The sequence below is a fragment of the Antennarius striatus genome, chromosome 24 (assembly GCF_040054535.1).
Source record: "Antennarius striatus isolate MH-2024 chromosome 24, ASM4005453v1, whole genome shotgun sequence".
Classification (NCBI taxonomy): domain Eukaryota; kingdom Metazoa; phylum Chordata; class Actinopteri; order Lophiiformes; family Antennariidae; genus Antennarius; species Antennarius striatus.
This window is the reverse complement of record NC_090799.1, coordinates 9,316,078-9,334,699: the sequence shown is the minus strand read 5'-3', so window position 1 is coordinate 9,334,699 and position 18,622 is coordinate 9,316,078. Positions and strand designations below refer to the sequence as shown.

The 18,622-nt window shown below is 42.8% G+C and overlaps 3 protein-coding genes across 4 annotated transcripts; 1 reads left to right on the top strand and 2 right to left on the bottom strand.

Moving 5' to 3' along the window:
- Positions 1 to 284: 284 nt before the first annotated feature.
- On the bottom strand, positions 285 to 4,768 carry atg3 (autophagy related 3). Its single transcript, XM_068308948.1, has 12 exons — positions 4,558 to 4,768; positions 4,425 to 4,466; positions 4,285 to 4,334; positions 3,866 to 3,936; positions 3,455 to 3,562; positions 3,281 to 3,333; positions 2,904 to 2,994; positions 2,789 to 2,823; positions 2,559 to 2,711; positions 2,140 to 2,267; positions 1,682 to 1,750; positions 285 to 1,526 (listed from the first exon to the last, which is right to left on the bottom strand). Exons 1-12 carry the CDS (start codon positions 4,627 to 4,629, stop codon positions 1,445 to 1,447), a joined length of 954 nt encoding a protein of 317 aa, XP_068165049.1. The 5' UTR covers positions 4,630 to 4,768; the 3' UTR covers positions 285 to 1,444.
- A 39-nt stretch (positions 4,769 to 4,807) lies between these two features.
- On the top strand, positions 4,808 to 8,079 carry cars2 (cysteinyl-tRNA synthetase 2, mitochondrial). The gene is made up of 15 exons (XM_068308946.1): positions 4,808 to 5,169; positions 5,252 to 5,302; positions 5,382 to 5,499; positions 5,574 to 5,645; positions 5,725 to 5,830; positions 5,908 to 5,988; positions 6,074 to 6,203; positions 6,392 to 6,525; positions 6,626 to 6,693; positions 6,790 to 6,856; positions 6,943 to 7,081; positions 7,161 to 7,284; positions 7,394 to 7,492; positions 7,669 to 7,863; positions 7,942 to 8,079. Exons 1-15 carry the CDS (start codon positions 4,958 to 4,960, stop codon positions 8,020 to 8,022), a joined length of 1,677 nt encoding a protein of 558 aa, XP_068165047.1. The 5' UTR covers positions 4,808 to 4,957; the 3' UTR covers positions 8,023 to 8,079.
- LOC137591150 (DDRGK domain-containing protein 1-like) lies at positions 7,876 to 10,632 on the bottom strand. 2 transcript variants are annotated; one of them, XM_068308949.1, is made up of 8 exons: positions 10,442 to 10,632; positions 9,740 to 9,892; positions 9,539 to 9,663; positions 9,342 to 9,443; positions 9,151 to 9,273; positions 9,021 to 9,059; positions 8,837 to 8,942; positions 7,876 to 8,588 (listed from the first exon to the last, which is right to left on the bottom strand). In XM_068308949.1, the coding sequence occupies exons 1-8, from the start codon at positions 10,527 to 10,529 to the stop codon at positions 8,428 to 8,430; spliced, it is 897 nt and encodes a 298-aa protein (XP_068165050.1). In that variant the 5' UTR covers positions 10,530 to 10,632; the 3' UTR covers positions 7,876 to 8,427. The 2 variants fall into 2 exon arrangements, with proteins under 2 accessions (XP_068165050.1, XP_068165051.1); XM_068308950.1 differs by having other exon boundaries at positions 9,539 to 9,657.
- Between the last annotated feature and the right edge of the window lie 7,990 nt (positions 10,633 to 18,622).

The following is an 18,622-nucleotide window of genomic DNA, read 5'->3' as shown; positions in this document are numbered from 1 at the left end:
AATAAAGTATATCTACCAGTACTTTATTACAAATACAGTGGAAATATATATGATAAAGTAACCAGTTAGTACAAGTCATCTGTAATAATTTAAATTGAATTAATTTTATCGCATATTTGTATTGCTATCAGTTTTTCAGAGCACTGTGAACTGTTTTTGTAACAGACTATTTTATCTCACCAAAAGATAACAAGGAGAGAAGAGCAAATGTTTTATGCTACCACCGCCAGAAATATATAAATGTAATCAATATTCTGCAATTCAGAACCTTAATAGAACAGATATATATATTGCAGAATTTATTGAAATTCACAGAGTTATTAAAATAAAAATAATGCAATGTTTGCATCACAACAGAAGCCAAAAGAAACCTTTGTCCTTGAAGATAACAGGTGGAGTACATCAGATTTTAAGAGCCAAGACAAAATAATCTCAAGGTTCCGCCTCAAGCCACAGAGAAAAATAAGTGAGCAAAGACAAAATTTAAAAAAAACAAAGCAAACACAAGAAAGGACTGGCCATCTACACATTCAGAGAAGAAGTTAAGACAAAGTGGCATAAAGATCTTTACTATGATGAAAGCTGCAAAGGAAATGAGATTCGCTTTGTCTTTATCTGGATAATAAAGACTATTTTTCAGTTTTTGAGGGGCTTGTTTGTTTAATGTTTAAGAGCTGAATCAGGTAGAGACACTTTAGAAAAGAAAGAAGACTCACATTTCTATCAAGCAGCTGTCCAAATCTAACATTCACATGGATTATGAAGTATTCTTTGAGATTATTAATTTCTATTTTAATTTACACAAATACCAATAAGCTACCTTGATATTTAATGAGGAATGACATGCTAAGAAGCAGACGTGTCGGTTACAGAGTGTCTGGTGACGTCAGATTCAGGTTGAAGATCAAAACGAGTAAACGTTGTACGACTGTTCAGGATGTGCACACAAAGAAATAAAGTGTGAACCAAAACACAACTAGGACCTCTGAAACAAGAAACCTGTAGGAAAACGACACGGGAGTATTTGTGACATGATTCAAAGACGGAGAAATTTCTTTTGTTTCGTTAGTTCAGCAGAAACACTAAAAGTAGATGAAACAGGAAGTCACGAATACAGAATGTCTGTTTCTACATTTTTGTTTTCCACGGGTAGAATTACATGACAAACCGTTAAGGTTTATGAAAGCTGTAGTTTTTATGTTGTAGCTAGGCGAGTTACGGTTGAACATTTCTTAAAATCCCACCCCCCCACCCCCCCAGAGTCTTGCAAACAGGGATCGTTTCTCAGAGTAACACAAACATCCCAAAAGCTATTGAATTCATCCAGAACCAAAACCAGACACCATCTCAACACAGGAGGTCTTCTATTTCCCACACACACACACACACATACACACACATACACACACACACGTGTCGAGTTAGCGGAGGCGGGGTCACATGACTACATGGTGAAGTGTCTGGTGTAGTCGTATTCTATTGTTGGAATGACCGCCTGGACGAACTTCAGGAAAATCAGGAGGTACCTGAGAGTCTGTTAGGGGTCATGTGGATCGGCATTCAAAGGGTTAAATCTTCTGATTTTATTATATTTTTTATGAATTACACCTCTTCAAAAAAATCTAATGATTAGATTCATATTAAAGAATAAATATGACTGGTTTCCACTAGTAAAGGATACATGTGAACTCCCAGCTCTCCTCCTCCTTCAGCCACAGTCTCGATGATCTTCTTCATCACTTCAGCGTGTCTGAAAGTAAAGTGAAGATTTATTTAAGTGTCGGGAAAAAAAAAAAGTCATTATGAAACAGTCGAAGCTCACGCTTGTTACAAAAAACATTTTATATTTAAAAGAAAATACAGTAAAATCCTCCCTGGAGTATCTCTATCATAAATATCAAGTCCAACTATGATGGGGAAATTTCTGATTAAAAAAAAATTAGAAATTAAAAAAAAAATTTAGAAAAAAATTTTTTTTTAGAAAAACTGACAAAATTTTAAAAAATTTGACTTGATTTCACAACTAAAAATAATCCCGAATTAATTTATTGATATGACGTTCAAAAATCAGTATCTGTCACACCAACGTGACCACAAGTCAAAGATTGTAAAGTTGTTGATTCCGCCTCTGCTTCTCACCTGCAGGGGTGAACGGAGCACATGGCGGGCGGGGGCAGGTGGGGGTGGTTCTCGATGGTGACCGTCTTCTTCACGTGGTCCTGGCTGATGTCCTCGTACATCTGGTCCACCGTCAGCGGCTGTCTGTCCTGGGAGACGCCACACACAACCACGAGCTCACCGTTTATCACACGCTATTGTTCACGTCCCTCACGGGTCACATGGGGGCAAACGATAAACCAATTAATCTATTGAGTCACCAGGGATTGCATCACAAGTGGACGTCTGTAAACACCACGTGAACAAACCCAGAACACACTGAGGACACACACACACACGTTTACTGAGTTGATGAAGAATAAGAAAATGTTCCTAGATAATAAATCTGTTTATGTTTATTCCATCCCTCATCATAAAGCCCGTTTGGAAGCGGTACCCACCTCATCGTATCCGAACAGCCAGAGCCGGGGGGTCTGGTAGTATTTATCGTAGGTGATGTACAGGTCGTAGGTTCTGGTCTGGAGAATGGCGTCCTCCCCCCCAGACTCGGCTTTGGCTTTAGCTTCCATCATTTTACTGGTGTCCAGGGTCGCCTGGAAACGAGACAGAAGCGTCAGCGGACAGACGGACGGACGGACGCTGACGGATCGCGATCATGTGACCCGTCTACCTCGTCTGTCTCCAGCAGGCCGCTCTCCTCGTACTCTGGAATAAACAGCAACGAGGACACGAGTTAACAACAGAGAAACGGATCTGCTCGGTGGAGTGAGGGGGAGGGAGACGACCTTCCATATCTGCTGCTTCTCCATCTTCATCATCATCGTCGTCCTCTTCATCGTGACAACAAGGTGCAGACGTGGCGTTCATATTCTTGTCCTGGAAGAAATCAATTTTAAGAAAAAAAGGACCGATTTCACCATTTTTTCCCCAAAGTTGAACAAATTTTAACATTTATCTGAAACGTGTTCCAGAAATATCAAAAAAGGCTAAAAACACAATTTTATGGATTTATAAATGTAAGGAGGAGCAGAAGAAACAGAAGGTCTGAAAAATAACTGAAAGCTTCCACAGCAGGAGATCAATATCTGATATCTGGATGTTTTATATTCTATATTTTTCTTTGTGTTCTGTTATCATCAAACTAAAATATGACGAAACATACCTTATTATTGTCCAATGAAATTTCTCGTACAGCGTCTGTGACGCCCAACACTCCTGCAGAGACGTCATCAAAAAAAGGGTTTTTTTATTCCCAAGACAATAAAATTTAAAAAAAAAAAATCTAATGCAAATAAAAGTTCCGTCCAACGTTTAGATGTTTTTGACGGCGTCCGACCTGAGTTGTGGTACGTGTCCACCCAGCCTCCGTCTCCGTCGTCCTCCTCGATGATGGCCTCCAGCTCATCAGAATACTCCATCTGTTTGCAGCGTTTGTAGCAGGGCACTGCGAGAACACACAGAGGAGGAGAGTCCAACTGTAACGAGGTTTTCATAAAGGGTTCAAGATAATTAGAAGATGACAACGGTATCAATTTACAAAATAGAAATTAAGAAGAAAAAAACTGTGAAACTGGCAAATATGTGGAAAATTTTAAAAGTGGCAGAATTGGGGAACTTTTTCCTTCCTGGGGAAGTGGAGAAAGCTCCTCGTCCTACACAAATAAATTGTTGAAGTAAGACTTTACAGGAGTGAAAGTTAACAAATACACGTAAATGATCATACATCCCATGTCCAACACACTCTTACCATTGCGTGTCAGGAGAAACTGTTTATCTTGAGGCAAATACGGCTTCACCTTGGCCTCCTCCCCCGACGCCCTGAAGGTGGACGAATCACGATAAAATAAAAAATGGTTCAGGTTTGTGGTCATGCTTCTTATAAAAGGAGAAACAAACACTTGATGACCGGTGGAATAACTGGTGTGACGCAATCTGGGGGTTCTTCAAACACAACAGTGTCAAATTCAACAGGAGCGAGAGAAGTGAAGGGGGAAATCCAGAGAGAACCAGAGAAAATGTCACAATAAGACAAAAAATTTTAGAATATAGAATTTTTTTTAAAAAAAGAAAAGAAATTGGAATAAATAAAAAAAGTATATGGAGACAGGGTTAGGTCCTCCTCAGCTCCAGGTGTTCCCACCGACACCTGTACGTGACGACACTCACCACTTCCAGGTAGGACAGTGGTGGACCAGGTGATCTCCAGCAGCTGCGAACTGAAACACACACAAACTGGAGCTGTCCGATCTGGGATGTTTGGACGAAAATATAAAAAAATACATAAGAAGATTCCAAAATGTCCTCACCTCCTCTGGAGTAATGACACCAGTCTCCTTGAATTTGGATTCCTGTGATGAACAAATCAGAACATGTAACCTGACGCGTCCATGTGTGTCGTCCTGAAGCCGTTAGCATGCTAACAGGCTAACGCCCGCGTACCTTCAGCACCGGCGTGAGGAACTCGGCCACCCCCAGCGCCGTCCCCTTCACCGTGTTCAGAACGTTCTGCATCCTCGACTCGGTCCGGATCCCCGCCGGAGGCTCTTCTCAACCCGAACCCGCTGGAGCTGCGCTTTCAGTTTGACATGGCTAACGCTGCCCCAGCCGCACAGCCAGCCCGACAATCACGTGATCACGTCGACGCTTCCGGGTTTGAATTCTCGCGAGATTTGGTGAGAGGTGCGCGAATTCCCGTCCAAACAGCAGGTCAGGCGAAATCCACCTTTAGGGCGATTAAATGGACTTTTTATGATTCCACGCGGGTTTTTTTGTGAACATATGCTGGGTTTAAAGTAGTCTAGGAGCGGGACTGCTGCTTCCCACGCAGGAAGGGCTCAGTATGTGGAAGCTTTCTGGGCGGTTATGGAAGGGAAAGCTCCTCCGCGGGGTGTCCAGTCCGGCTCAGCCCGTCAGATCCACCGGATCCGGCAGCGGTGATCCACGGGGGACGTGGAGGAAGCCCAGTGGGTTCGACTCGGGACTGAAGGTGTACAACAGTTTGACCAGGAAGAAAGAGCCTCTCATTCTGGCCAGAGAGGGAGTCGCGACTTGGTGCGGTGTGTTTTTGGGGGGGGGGGGTTATTAAGGGTGGTTATAGCTGCATTCATAACGCTGTGTCCCACGTGTTCCGCAGGTACAGCTGCGGCCCCACCGTGTACGACCACGCCCACCTGGGACACGCCTGGTAATTCTAACAAGAATGACATTTTGATATCAACCAGGGACGGTGTTCACGTTTAACCTGCTGACCCCCCCCCCCACAGCTCATATGTCAGGTTTGATATCCTGCAGAGGATTTTATCCAAGGTGTTTGGGGTCACCGTCGTCCACGCGATGGCGATCACAGACATTGATGAGAAAATCATCAGGAGAAGCTGGGAGGTACAAAAGAGTCTCAAATCTATTTAATAATCCATTATAATTATAATCTATAATCTATTCTCTTTCCTTGACAGGAAAATGTTTGCCCCAGCGTCATCGCCAGGACGTTTGAGGACGACTTCAAGAGGGACATGTTGGCGTTAAATGTATGGGATGGAGGGTATAGATTTATCTGTATGTAAAATGAGAATATTAATGCACATTTGTATTCTGTGGTGTTTTCAGGTGATTCCTCCCTCGGTGCACTTAAGAGTGACTGATAACGTGCCTCTTATTATCAGCTTTATTGAGGGGATCATTCAGAACGGCCACGCTTACGCCACAAAACAAGGTCAAACTTTAGTATCTTATGATTTAATTTCTCCTATCCTAGAATTTTAACGCTGAATATGATGCAAACGGTTGCAGGTGACGTGTATTTTGACATCCAGTCCATTGGCGATCGCTACGGCAAGTTTCGGGATACAGGGCATTCATGGGAAGAACCTGGTGAGTGTTTCTGCTGCATTTTGTACATTTTGCACAGGGTGGTTATATTTTATTATACGTACCATTAACAACATGCACTCTTCAGTCCACGCAGATAAACGTGACCCAAGGGATTTTGTTCTGTGGAGGAAATCCAAACCTCAGGAGCCGTCCTGGGGGTCTCCGTGGGGCCGGGGGAGGCCAGGCTGGCACATCGAATGCTCCACACTCGCTAGGTTTGCATTTACAACCACCTAAGGAAGTGTTGAAAAACAGGTTTTGGTGGCTTGATTTTGGTCTTTGACTTCTTTAATCAGAGGTTAATCCAGAGATTGAATAATAATAATAATGTTATCATTATCATTATTATCATTAATAATAATAATAATAATAATAATTTCTCGTTGTCTCTGTGGTGTCTCAGCTCCATATTCGGGAGTCAGCTGGATATCCACTCTGGAGGAATCGACTTGGCTTTTCCTCACCATGAAAACGAGATCGCTCAGAGTGAAGCTCATCACAGGTGCAGCCAGTGGGCCAACTACTTCCTCCACTCAGGTAAACCCCCCGAAAAATATCAGTCCAGGTCCACACAGTGAAACCGTTTCTGAAGTGTTTGTATTGGGGAGAGCATCTGATTGGTGGTTGTGGTTTTCAGGTCATCTACACCTGAAAGGCAGTCCAGAGAAAATGTCCAAGTCTCTGAAGAACTACGTGACCATCAAGGTGACATCAGAGCGTTCTTCACCACCGCATGAGTACATCCTATAATTTACACACAAGTAGGAACAATAATGATGGTGTTTTGCTGTATTCCGTCAGGACTTCATGAAGTCTTACTCTGCCAGTGAATTCAGGATGTTTTGCCTTTTCGCTTCGTACAAATCAGGTGGGAAGACGTTCAAGTCGCTTAAACTGGACCAAAACTATCAAATGTAACCGTGACAACGTTCTGATACGGATGTCGTTCCTCAGCTATCGACTACAGCGACGCCAGCATGGGGGAGGCTCGGGCCGCTCTGGCGTCCGTCTCCACGTTCGCCCACGCCGCTCAGGCCTACATGAAGGGTCACCTGCAGTGTTCGGCCGTGCAGGAAGCGTTTCTCTGGGGGAGGTGCTGCAGACACGACCAGCTCTGAGCTGCTTCCATCAGGTTCACCAGGTGTTACGGACGTCTCCTCCTCCCCCCACAGGCTGGCGGAGACTAAATCCAGCGTGATGAAGGCGCTGGCGGACGACTTCGACACCCGGCTGGCCCTCGGCGCTTTGATGGAGCTGGTTTATCACGGAAACTGTCAACTGCAGCCGGTGTCGAGGGTAGATGTCAGCGTGTGAACGCTCCTCTGAACCTGACGTCTGATCAAATGATGTGATTTGGTGATATATACGTTACAGCGGTGGTGTGTCATGTTTCATTTGGGGGCAGTCTGACGGAGCACCTCGGAGTCCCGCCGTGTTTGCGGCGATGCTCAGCTACATCAGGGACGTGTTGGACGTGTTTGGGATCGATCTGCTGCACAGCAAGGTCCGAATGAGTTCGCGTTAAAGCGCTGCGATCGCATGATTCCGTCAAAAGGCCGTTATTGTTCAGTTTGAGCAGTGAAGTATTTTCGGTCACATCGATTCAAACTGGGAAAAGGGATTAAGGAAAATACAGGACGTCCGTTTTTCTGCCCTCATCTCTTGTGGTGTTCCGTGCAGGAGGCTGGAGCTACGGGTTACCACGGAAACCTGGAAGGCGTGGTGGAGCGGCTGACTCGTTTCAGGAGCGAGGTTCGAGCCTTCGCTCTGACCCGTCCCGACGACACAAACAAACTTCATCCAGACAGGATCCCCCTCCTCCAGGCCTGCGACGCCCTCAGAAATAACCTGGCTCCTCTGGGCGTGCTGATAAAGGTACCAAAACACTTTGAATACAGAAAACTTTATTAAATATTATCGATTAACAGGGAGATTGGACTGGTTTATTTTCAGGACAGAGGAGTTAACTCAACGTGGGAGATAATTAAGAGTCAGAAGGACCAGAGGAGCCAGGAGGAAGACGAGAAGCTGTGACATCATCCTCAAAAACAGGACACAAACGGTCCTGATTTCATTATAAAGGATTCAATCCTGATGTCTGGGATCATTCAATTTCATCAGCCATAAAACGACTAATTAACTTCTGTTGTACATGTTCTGTTCGTTTGATTATTTAATAATAAAATCTGTCAATGCAGTTGTTTCTCACCGACGTCCTTTGGGCGTAAAGCTGGGAGCGTAAAGTTCTTCGTCTAATTGTTTAATTTTTCACCATCCTGCTGAGTTAGCATGTTTGATGGGCTTGTTAACGTAATAAAAAACATTGATCGCCCCCCCCGACGTGAAGCCACACTCGTCACAGACGCCAACTAATCGACGAGCGGTCCGGAAGCCTTTCTCCAGCAGCGTGATTGGTGGTGTCGGTCATGTGACCACTGCTCAGGCGGAGACGCTGCCCTCCGGCGTCAGGTTGATCAGCAGGTTGCTGGCCTGCGCCAGCTCCGTGATGGACACCCGACCTCTCTGTCGGATGAACTGAGCCACCGACTCCAGCTCCTCCGGCGTGATGGAGATAAACTTTCCTCTGTCGTCAATCACTCCTGAATCAAACACGTTAAAACTGCGTTTAGTGGCATTAACAACACTTTAAAGTTCACTTTTTTTTGAACTAATACTCAATATGAGGTAAACGAGTAACAACAAGCACAAAAATCTAACGCAAAAGAGAAACATTTATACTTAAAATTCACATTCTCAACATAATCAATGCAAATTTTTCGTGGTTCCGAAATTCAGATGTTAATATAAATCCTGATTCATCCAAACTGGCGTGTCCCGTCCCACTAACCTGTGAGGGAGCCGTCGGCTAACAGGTCCTGCAGTCTGCTAATCGCATCCTGTGTCCTCATCCCGAACTGAGACGCCAGGTCTTCAAGCAGAACCACCTTAGAACTCTGGGAACAGAGGAGACGCTGCTTCAAACGCACTGAAGGACTTCATTTAAGACGGGCGGCAGCAGGGGCAGCTCTCACCTCGATGTAACGGATGAATTCTTGCAGCAGGTTACGCGACTAAGCGGAGAGGAAACAGACGTGAAATCATCCCGGAAATTATTTTGAAATAGAACGAAATGTGTTAACGTGAGCTCAGCAGACGTGTGACCTGGTCCTCGGTGAGCTGCTCCTCCTCCCCCTGGTCCTCGATCACAAAAGACGCTTTGAGCTTCAGGTACTCCTCCTCCTCTCTTCTCTCCTTCTCCTCTTTAGCCCGTTGCTCGTCCTCCGCCTGGACAAACACCAGGAGAGCCTCAGCACCTCCTCACACAGCTGATGAGACGTGTGTGTGTGTGTGACCTGTTTCTGTTCCAGCAAGCGCTCTTTCTCTTCCTCCTGACGTCTCTCCTGGTCTCTGATCTCCTGCATCCTCCTCCTCTCCTCCCTCTCCTCCATCTCTGCCTGTTTTAGAAGCGTGTTGAGATAAAAACCATGTTGAGAGCCCGTTCAGTGTTCCCACCCGCTCCTTTGGTAGATGGTTTCCTACGACGTGTCACCTCTCTCTGGGCTTTCTTGGCTTGTTTCTCCTCCAGCTTCCTCTGCTTTTTGGCTCCAATCTTGACTGTTGGTTGGGAGCTCTGCTGCTCCACATCTTCTTCTTCCTCCTCCAGCTCCTCTGGAACTTTAAGAAAAGTTTACATCACAGTGTGTATCACACCATGATGAGCTGAGCCCGGTTTGTTAGTTGAGGTGCTCACCGTGTTGCACGGCGTCTCTCTGTGGTCGTCTGTGAGCCATCACCGCGGCGAGGTTCCTCCTCCTGCGTGGAACGCCAGCTCCTCGTTCCTCCGCTGCCGGTCGCGGGGCCGCCGCCGCCGCCTGGGCAACATCCCTCCGCTGCTCCTCATCAGCTGGGGATGGAGAGGGAACATGACGACACACTTCTGGATAAGCATCTATGCATCACAAGTGTTCAGATTATAAATGTATGACTATATGCATGCGAGTAGCAGGAGTCACAGTTCCTCCAGGGACAAGGACAGAATATGGAAGCGTGAAAAACCATTAATATCGATTTCATAATAAATTTATTATTAATCACATCAGCAAGTAACTCAATGAATTGTGGAATTAATCCCATTAAAATAAAATAAAAATTTTGAGTGGGGGCAACTGTACTTTGTGGGGCAATTGTTGTTCCTCAGTTAAAAGCGGATGTGACCGGATGTGACGTGGCCCTTAGCGGCACCCGTACTTGCATAGGTTTGACAGCTGCTGACGTTTCTTTAAATCTCCACATAAATAATCCCAGCTGGGAGTTTGTTAACTCACCACTGAGGGTTAAAATCCTCATAAATATCAATATCTAAAATTAAAATGTCTTAAAATGATTCGCGTGTAAACACAGTTAGCATTAGCTAACCCGTCCGCGTATGAAATTAGGGCGAAGGCCCTCTCACCTTCCTGTGTGTTCTTCCGCAACTTCACCGCAAAAACGATCAGAAGCAGGAGGATAACCGCTGCTACTACATATAAAATCACATCCATGGCTGTTCTGAGTCTTCTTTCACTAAATACCAAATATCTCCCACGGCTGGTTAGCCGCCGGGCTAATGACGAGCTCTATGGACGCGTTTCCGTTCTTCTTCTTTGAGTTTCCGGTCGGATTAAAGCCGCTGTGGGGAGTTTGCTGCCACCTACTGGATCAAAGCTGTTAGTGCTTCAAATAAATGAATTAAAATATACTGTATCTTGAGGAAGAGAAAAAAAAGACTATCTCTGTTAGAAAGAAGATTTTTTTTTTAATTCAATTTTCTTCTTCTTCTTCAACTGCAATTTGTAAATAATGTGTATTCAAATGATGTATACATGATTCTTAACGACATGAGGTCTTAAGAATATACAGGACATTATTAACAATTTTTCTACAATTTAACTCAGACAAAACTTAAAACATTTTGTCTGGCTCCAGACGTCTGTTTCAAAACACTGCAGAAAAATGAATCCATGCTGGATTTTTGTAACTGTTGTAAATTTATATGGCAGTTTCAGAACTGGGGCAGTAGTTGTCAGACTTGCCTCCTAAAGAACCATCTTTCAGTCTCAGATCTGGAGACCAACATTCTTTGTACATTTACGAGTCGGCATAAGGCTTTCCTGTTGTTCAGTTATAATTAAGAATGACTTAAGACATTGCTGAGGCTTAGAATGCTGGGGGACTTCCCATGAAGTGAAACCACCCGAGATACAAAGAGCCATCATTCAAACTTTGGGTCACAGTAGCCCCATTCTTAGAGTCATTTGTGTGCCAGCACTGGTTTATTCAATGAAAGTTGTAACATCTTTACAAATATAACCATGCAAAGGGATTTTTCTAGTGACATATTATTTACTTACACATGTAGACTATATGAAAATATACATTTATGCATAAAAAACTGTGGTGGCACTGAAAAAGAGAATGTAACGAAATTGCTTCTATGCAAAAATGAACAGGAACCTTTGTTTGTTAGAGGTATTTTTAGCGTTTTGCAGGGGGGGGGTGGGGGAATGATGATGGTAAAATGATCATTCTGTGTGCAGCTGCAGCAGGAGCAGACAGAATGTTCCCGTCAGCTGTTTTATCCGTCAGAGACCAGCAGCAGAATGTGTGAACTGGAGACACAAGCACAAAAAGAAGAAGACACGAGGTGTGACGGTAGTTTTCCGTCACTGGTGACATCCAGAGGACGTCTCCCTGAAACATCCGCTGCAATCTGACACTCCTGCCCGCTCTTTTTTTTCTGTCTACATGTGAACGCCGTGGCTCCTACATGACCACGTTCTGTTGTTTCTCATAACACTATTCACTAGTAGGAGGATTAGTGTTTGTGTGCATTTGTGCATCCGTCTCAGTCAACCGCTAGTCCTTCATTCCAGCAATAACAGAGTGTCTCCAGACTTATTGCCCCAGCAGACGCGTCAGAATGATGGAAAGTCGTGCTGAGATCTGTAAAAAGATTCATTTCGCTCCTCTTCTGTTCATTTCTTTTGCCTTTTTACAGTCCTAAAGCAAACATCTGCTCCTCTTTTTTGTTTGAATGTGAGTTATAATGGAGAATCGTTCCATTCTAGAGTCTCATTCTAATCTAAGTGGTGTTTTTTTTTAGTATGGTATGCAAAGAATGTATCCGATGACTAAAGGTAGTGTAAAGTTGAAGGTGAGCACAGGAAGGACACTGCACTCGCACCGATCCTCATTTCCTGGTCCGCTGCTCAGGTGATCTACAGGGGGGGTTGGGGGGGGGGTGTTACTGCAGTACCAGTCAGGGGACGGCCTTGAAGAAGAGGCGGTGGAGGGAACATGAATAATGTGGCCTGTTTGAAACCTTTAGAGGTCAGTGTGGCCTCACTCCCCCGTGCAGAGGAGCAGACGGTGCAGGTGTAGTCATGTGGATGGAGTTCTGCAGACACACGGGGGGATCGGTAGTGAGGAGGAGCCTGGAAAGAAACAGAGGGAACGTATAGGTCACATATTATGCATCATTTTCAAGTTAAATAGTCCTTTAAGTTATTTAAATATGATTTAGAACTTTTCATTTCACCCTGGAGTCAGAAAATAGTTATTTTAGGGTCGAAAATGACTTATTTCTCTGACTCTGTCTTGAGTTAAACAGAATAATAACATCAGATTTAATGCTCCCTTATTAACTTTATTATCTAATCTTGTTTGCTGAACTGAACAGAAAAGAAATGCAGACATAACAATGATTTGTGGCTTAAGGTGCATCTTGGAAGTAGAGCATCACTGTGCAGGGAGATGAAAACAATTATTAAGAGTCACTGTTGTTTTCTGTTGTAACGCTGAGAAATCGACGGTTTTGTGTTGCGTCTAATTCGGCCATGTGTTGCTGCACGTTGTGACAGAAAGTCAGAGAGGGAGGAAGGAAGTCGGTGGATCAACTACCTGTAAATATAAAGTCACACTTTTACAACATTAAAAATAACATTACATCATGTGTGAACATTTCTGCTTCAGACGTGTGACACGTGGTTTGTAAAAACGACGTTAAAGACTCACGTGTCCTCATAAAGGAAGGTGTACCGCAGCGTGATGGAAAATATGATGAATATAGTTTCAAAGCCTCACCACAAACATTCAGTTGCTGCAGATTTTGCAGTGCATTCTGGGAACATTTCTCACCCTGCCTGCACACAAATAAAAAAGACCTTGACTGATGAGAGTTTGTAGTGTATGCACTACATATGTCACTCATCATGGAAGGATCAGCGATTAAAATAAAAGTCGTAATAGCAGTTTAATGTAACTTTATATAACTTCATGACAATGGAATATAAAAGTCAATGCATTAGTATTTTATTTTATCTATTAGGCTTGCATGTATTTTTGTTTATAATGCACATACATTTCACAGCTTTCATTTTAGAAGTCATGTATTGGTGCTTTTTGACAAATACAGTAATGCTAATTGTTGTTATCATTATTGGCTATAATAATAATAGATGAAGACGATGGTGAGGGACTATAACTTTTTATTGGTCCAAGTAAGTAATGATTAATTTTATGATCTAATCTTCTATTGTCAGTGTTGTTAATACTGTTAATCATTAGTATTGATATTAATATTTAATCAATAATACCATTTGGTCACTGCTCACATACAAACAACTTCAATACTGTTGTTGTTTTCTAATATTTAATCATCCGTATACATCCCATATGGGCGCCCTATTGAATGAGCAATGGTCTCCTGGGTTAACTCTAACCTAACCTAACCTAACCTAACCTAACCTAACCTAACCTAACCTAACCTAACCTAACCTAACCTAACCTAACCTAACCTAAACATAAAAGTAAACCTAATCACAAACCTTCTTTTAATCCTAATCCTAATCCTAAAGCCAAACCCAAACCTAATTCTAAACCTAAATCTAAACCCAAACCCAAACCTAAACCTAAACCTAAACGTAATCCTAACCCTAAACCTAAACCTAAACCTAAGCCTAAATCTAAATCTAAATCTAATCCTAAACTTAAACCCAAACCCAAACCCAAACCCAAACCTAAACCCAAACCTAAAACTTACACCTAAACGTAAGCCACCTGCAGATGATACAATCTCCTCCACAAACCAGGTCATCCCCTCCTCCTTTTGTTCACTGATGCATCCCATAATAATGCAGAAATCTATCAGACAAAGTTAGTGTGTAGAGAAAAATGAGAGAAGTGTTTGGACAGTTCCTCACTGCAGTTCCAGGGCCAGAGGTCAGCAGTCACCAACTGCAGCCTGTGGGGTCGGTTCTTGTTCAGGACACAAACTCTAACTTTACCTCCGAGCAGCAGAAACACAACAGGCAGTGGTGCTAAATGCCCCAGAGAGAGGGCAGGACCTTCAATTGTGTTCCCACCCCTCCATGTGGGAATGAACCCGGTGAGCTAGATTCCTCTGCCAAGGAGGTAATTATCTACAGCTATGAGGGTAATTATCTACCCCCTATATTTCCATCACTGTGTGAATTCGTTAGTTAGCCCGATATTTTAAAAGATTTCATCTGGAAAATCACTCAGTTTAATACAAATTTCTGACAAAATAGATCCTTTTCTTCATATAACAAACACTATAAGACTGTATGTAAATGAGGAGTGGAGGAATCTCAGCGTAATATAACCTTATCAGTCCTGCAGTCTGTTAATGGTTGAGTGTCTTTTACGACTGCTGGTCAGATCAGACAGTTTTGTGTTACTTTCACCTTGTTCTTCAAGGGCATCATGGCTTCAGTGGAACTCACAATGTTCCCTTTGTTTCCTGGTCGCCGACACTGTTCTGCCTTTCAGCAGGCATTAATACGGACACACAGCAATGCAGGTCTTCAGAGACTGGATCGCCGTGGTTACCAGTGTGTGATCTCTAAGAAATACTTTAACCAATGTCGTGAAGTCAAGGTTAAGACTCCATAACGCCTGATCCCACCCATTTGTGTTAGCTGCAAACTAGACCCCATGTTTTTTTAGTTCTTGTCGGTGTTATTACTATTTTATTTTGGCACTACCGCCATCTCTCCTTTCGGACACTCAGGTACTTCCTGCGCCTGTGTGACTATCTGCCCCGCCTCGATTGGCGTCACCTGTCCCTCACGACACTTCCTCTCTTGTGTCGTTAGTCCGTTTGCTGCCCATTTTGTGTACCAGTTCATCCAACTCCTTTCAGTGTGTTCATGTTTCTAGATTTTCATCATGGTCACTTTCATTTAGACCTGGGGTTGTACCTTTTGACCCTTTTTCTGACTCATGCCTTCGGACTTTTGCTTGTGTTTTTGGACAGACGTGTAGTCCAACAAACATTGCTCTGAAATAAAGACGTTGTGTTTTAGGAGTTTTGGTTCTGAGTCGTCCTTCGTTAGCTCCAGTCTGACAGTATCAACATATAAATAAAGCAAAGCATTGAAAGATTATCATCAGAACTCAAACAATGGAACAACGCGATGAGAACATTTTAAAGATGTCAACAAACAAGTCCAGTGCTAATTACTGTTTCCTGTTTGAGGTAACCTTATGTCTTTCATAACCTTCAAAGTGACCGTGAGTCACTACGTTGTTCCCAGGTCAAAGATCCTCAGTCTAATTCTGTATATCAGGTTATCTATCTGGCTCAAATATTAACCATCACAAGAATTATTGGAAGGAAGGAGCTCTAAACTTTGTCCTAAGGTAAGCAGCAGCTAAATATGAGTGAGATGCAGATTAATTTGTAACTAGTGCAACGTTTCGCAAGAGCATCTATTTCACCACAGCATCAGAAGCGGCCAATCAGGTTGTGCGATCTGCATCGAAGAGGTTTGGAGCTCGGTGACGGCTCAGACAAGAGGGAAAAACAATGAAAGTTTAATAGGGCTGGTGTTTCTTACAGTCTGCGTGAGCAGCAGGACACGTATCCTCTGCTCTAGAAGCCATAAACATTTGAATGTAATGACGTTCTATGAGTAACAGATTACAAATGTACATTATGCAGTCAAACTTATTTCTCAGTTCCACTGTGACACCTCCTTCAGTACAATTATTTCTCTACATCCTGTGTATATTCAAATCTGCACACTGATGACAGCAAAGCAGCGTTAGACATGTTAGTAGTCCTGTCTAGTTCCCACCTTCACTCTGTTGTGACATCATATCTGCCATCGCCGGGTAGGGTGACAAAGTCCTAAAGTGCACAAGAACAACATTCACCTGTGTGTATCGACAGAAGAGTGACACATGGTTTGTAGTAGAAACACAAATATGTTCTTATTCCACATTAGTTGGGATTCGGATACAGAAATACCAACATTTCAAATTCTTGCCAGGACTTAAGGACTTTAAAAAGCTACTTTGGAGAAGTCATATATTCTTTTTTTTCAGGCATTTTATCCATTTCATCACATTTGGAAAAGAAACAAGACGGACCTCAATATAAAATATCATAAACAGGATGTAGCAGAATAGGGAGAGTTCTATCATATGTGAGGTTTATATTGTCACAGGAACGTATTAACGACAGTAACAGTAAAATCTACACACCTACTGCTGTCAGTAGCTACAGTGAATGTCAAACAAAATTGTGCTGTGTGAATATGAGTAAAGCTGCTGATAACCTTCCTGATAACAGATAAGAATTTGCAAATCAACTGGTTGATGTCTTTACTGATCTTTCTCACAGGGGAGTTTTATAACCAGCTGTACAACAACCAGACTTGTCCCTGAACCTGAGAGGAAACTGACTGGAAACTGAAAGTCTGGAGTATCACACTGCAAACGCTACACCCCAGTGTAACACTACATCACACTGTAACACTACATCACAGTGTAACACTGCATCACAGTGTAACACTGCATCACAGTGTAACACTGCATCACAGTGTAACACTACATCACAGTGTAACACTACATCACACTGTAACACTACATCACAGTGTAACACTGCATCACAGTGTAACACTGCATCACAGTGTAACACTGCATCACAGTGTAACACTACATCACAGTGTAACACTACATCACACTGTAATGTGACATCACAGTGTAACACTACATTACAGTGTAACGCTACATCATAGTGTAACACTACATCACACTGTAATTTGACATCCCAGTGTAACACTACACTAAAGTGTGACGCTACATCATAGTGTAACACTACATCACACTGTAACACTGCATCACAGTGTAACACTACATTACAGTGTAACGCTACATCATAGTGTAACACTACATCACAGTGTAACGCTACATCATAGTGTAACACTACATCACAGTGTAACACTACATCACAGTGTAACACTACATCACAGTGTAACGCTACATCATAGTGTAACACTACATCACAGTGTAACACTACATCACAGAGTAACACTACATCACAGTGTAACACTACATCACAGTGTAACGCTACATCACAGTGTAACACTACATCACAGTGTAACGCTACATCATAGTGTAACACTACATCACAGTGTAACACTACATCACAGTGTAACGCTACATCATAGTGTAACACTACATCACATTGTAACACTACATTACAGTGTAACGCTACATCATAGTGTAACACTACATCACACTGTAATTTGACATCCCAGTGTAACACTACACTAAAGTGTGACGCTACATCATAGTGTAACACTACATCACACTGTAACACTGCATCACAGTGTAACACTACATTACAGTGTAACGCTACATCATAGTGTAACACTACATCACAGTGTAACGCTACATCATAGTGTAACACTACATCACAGTGTAACACTACATCACAGTGTAACACTACATCACAGTGTAACGCTACATCATAGTGTAACACTACATCACAGTGTAACACTACATCACAGAGTAACACTACATCACAGTGTAACACTACATCACAGTGTAACGCTACATCACAGTGTAACACTACATCACAGTGTAACGCTACATCATAGTGTAACACTACATCACAGTGTAACACTACATCACAGTGTAACGCTACATCACAGTGTAACACTACATCATAGTGTAACACTACATCACACTGTAATGTGACATCCCAGTGTAACACTACATTACAGTGTAACACTACATCATAGTGTAACACTACATCATACTGTAATGTGACATCCCAGTGTAACACTACATCACAGTGTAACGCTACATCATAGTGTAACACTACATCACAGTGTAACACTACATCACAGTGTAACACTACATCACAGTGTAACACTACATCACAGAGTAACACTACATCACAGTGTAACACTACATCACAGTGTAACGCTACATCACAGTGTAACACTACATCACAGTGTAACGCTACATCATAGTGTAACACTACATCACAGTGTAACACTACATCACAGAGTAACACTACATCACAGTGTAACACTACATCACAGTGTAACGCTACATCACAGTGTAACACTACATCACAGTGTAACACTACATCACAGTGTAACACTACATCACAGTGTAACGCTACATCATAGTGTAACACTACATCACAGTGTAACACTACATCACAGAGTAACACTACATCACAGTGTAACACTACATCACAGTGTAACGCTACATCACAGTGTAACACTACATCACAGTGTAACGCTACATCATAGTGTAACACTACATCACAGTG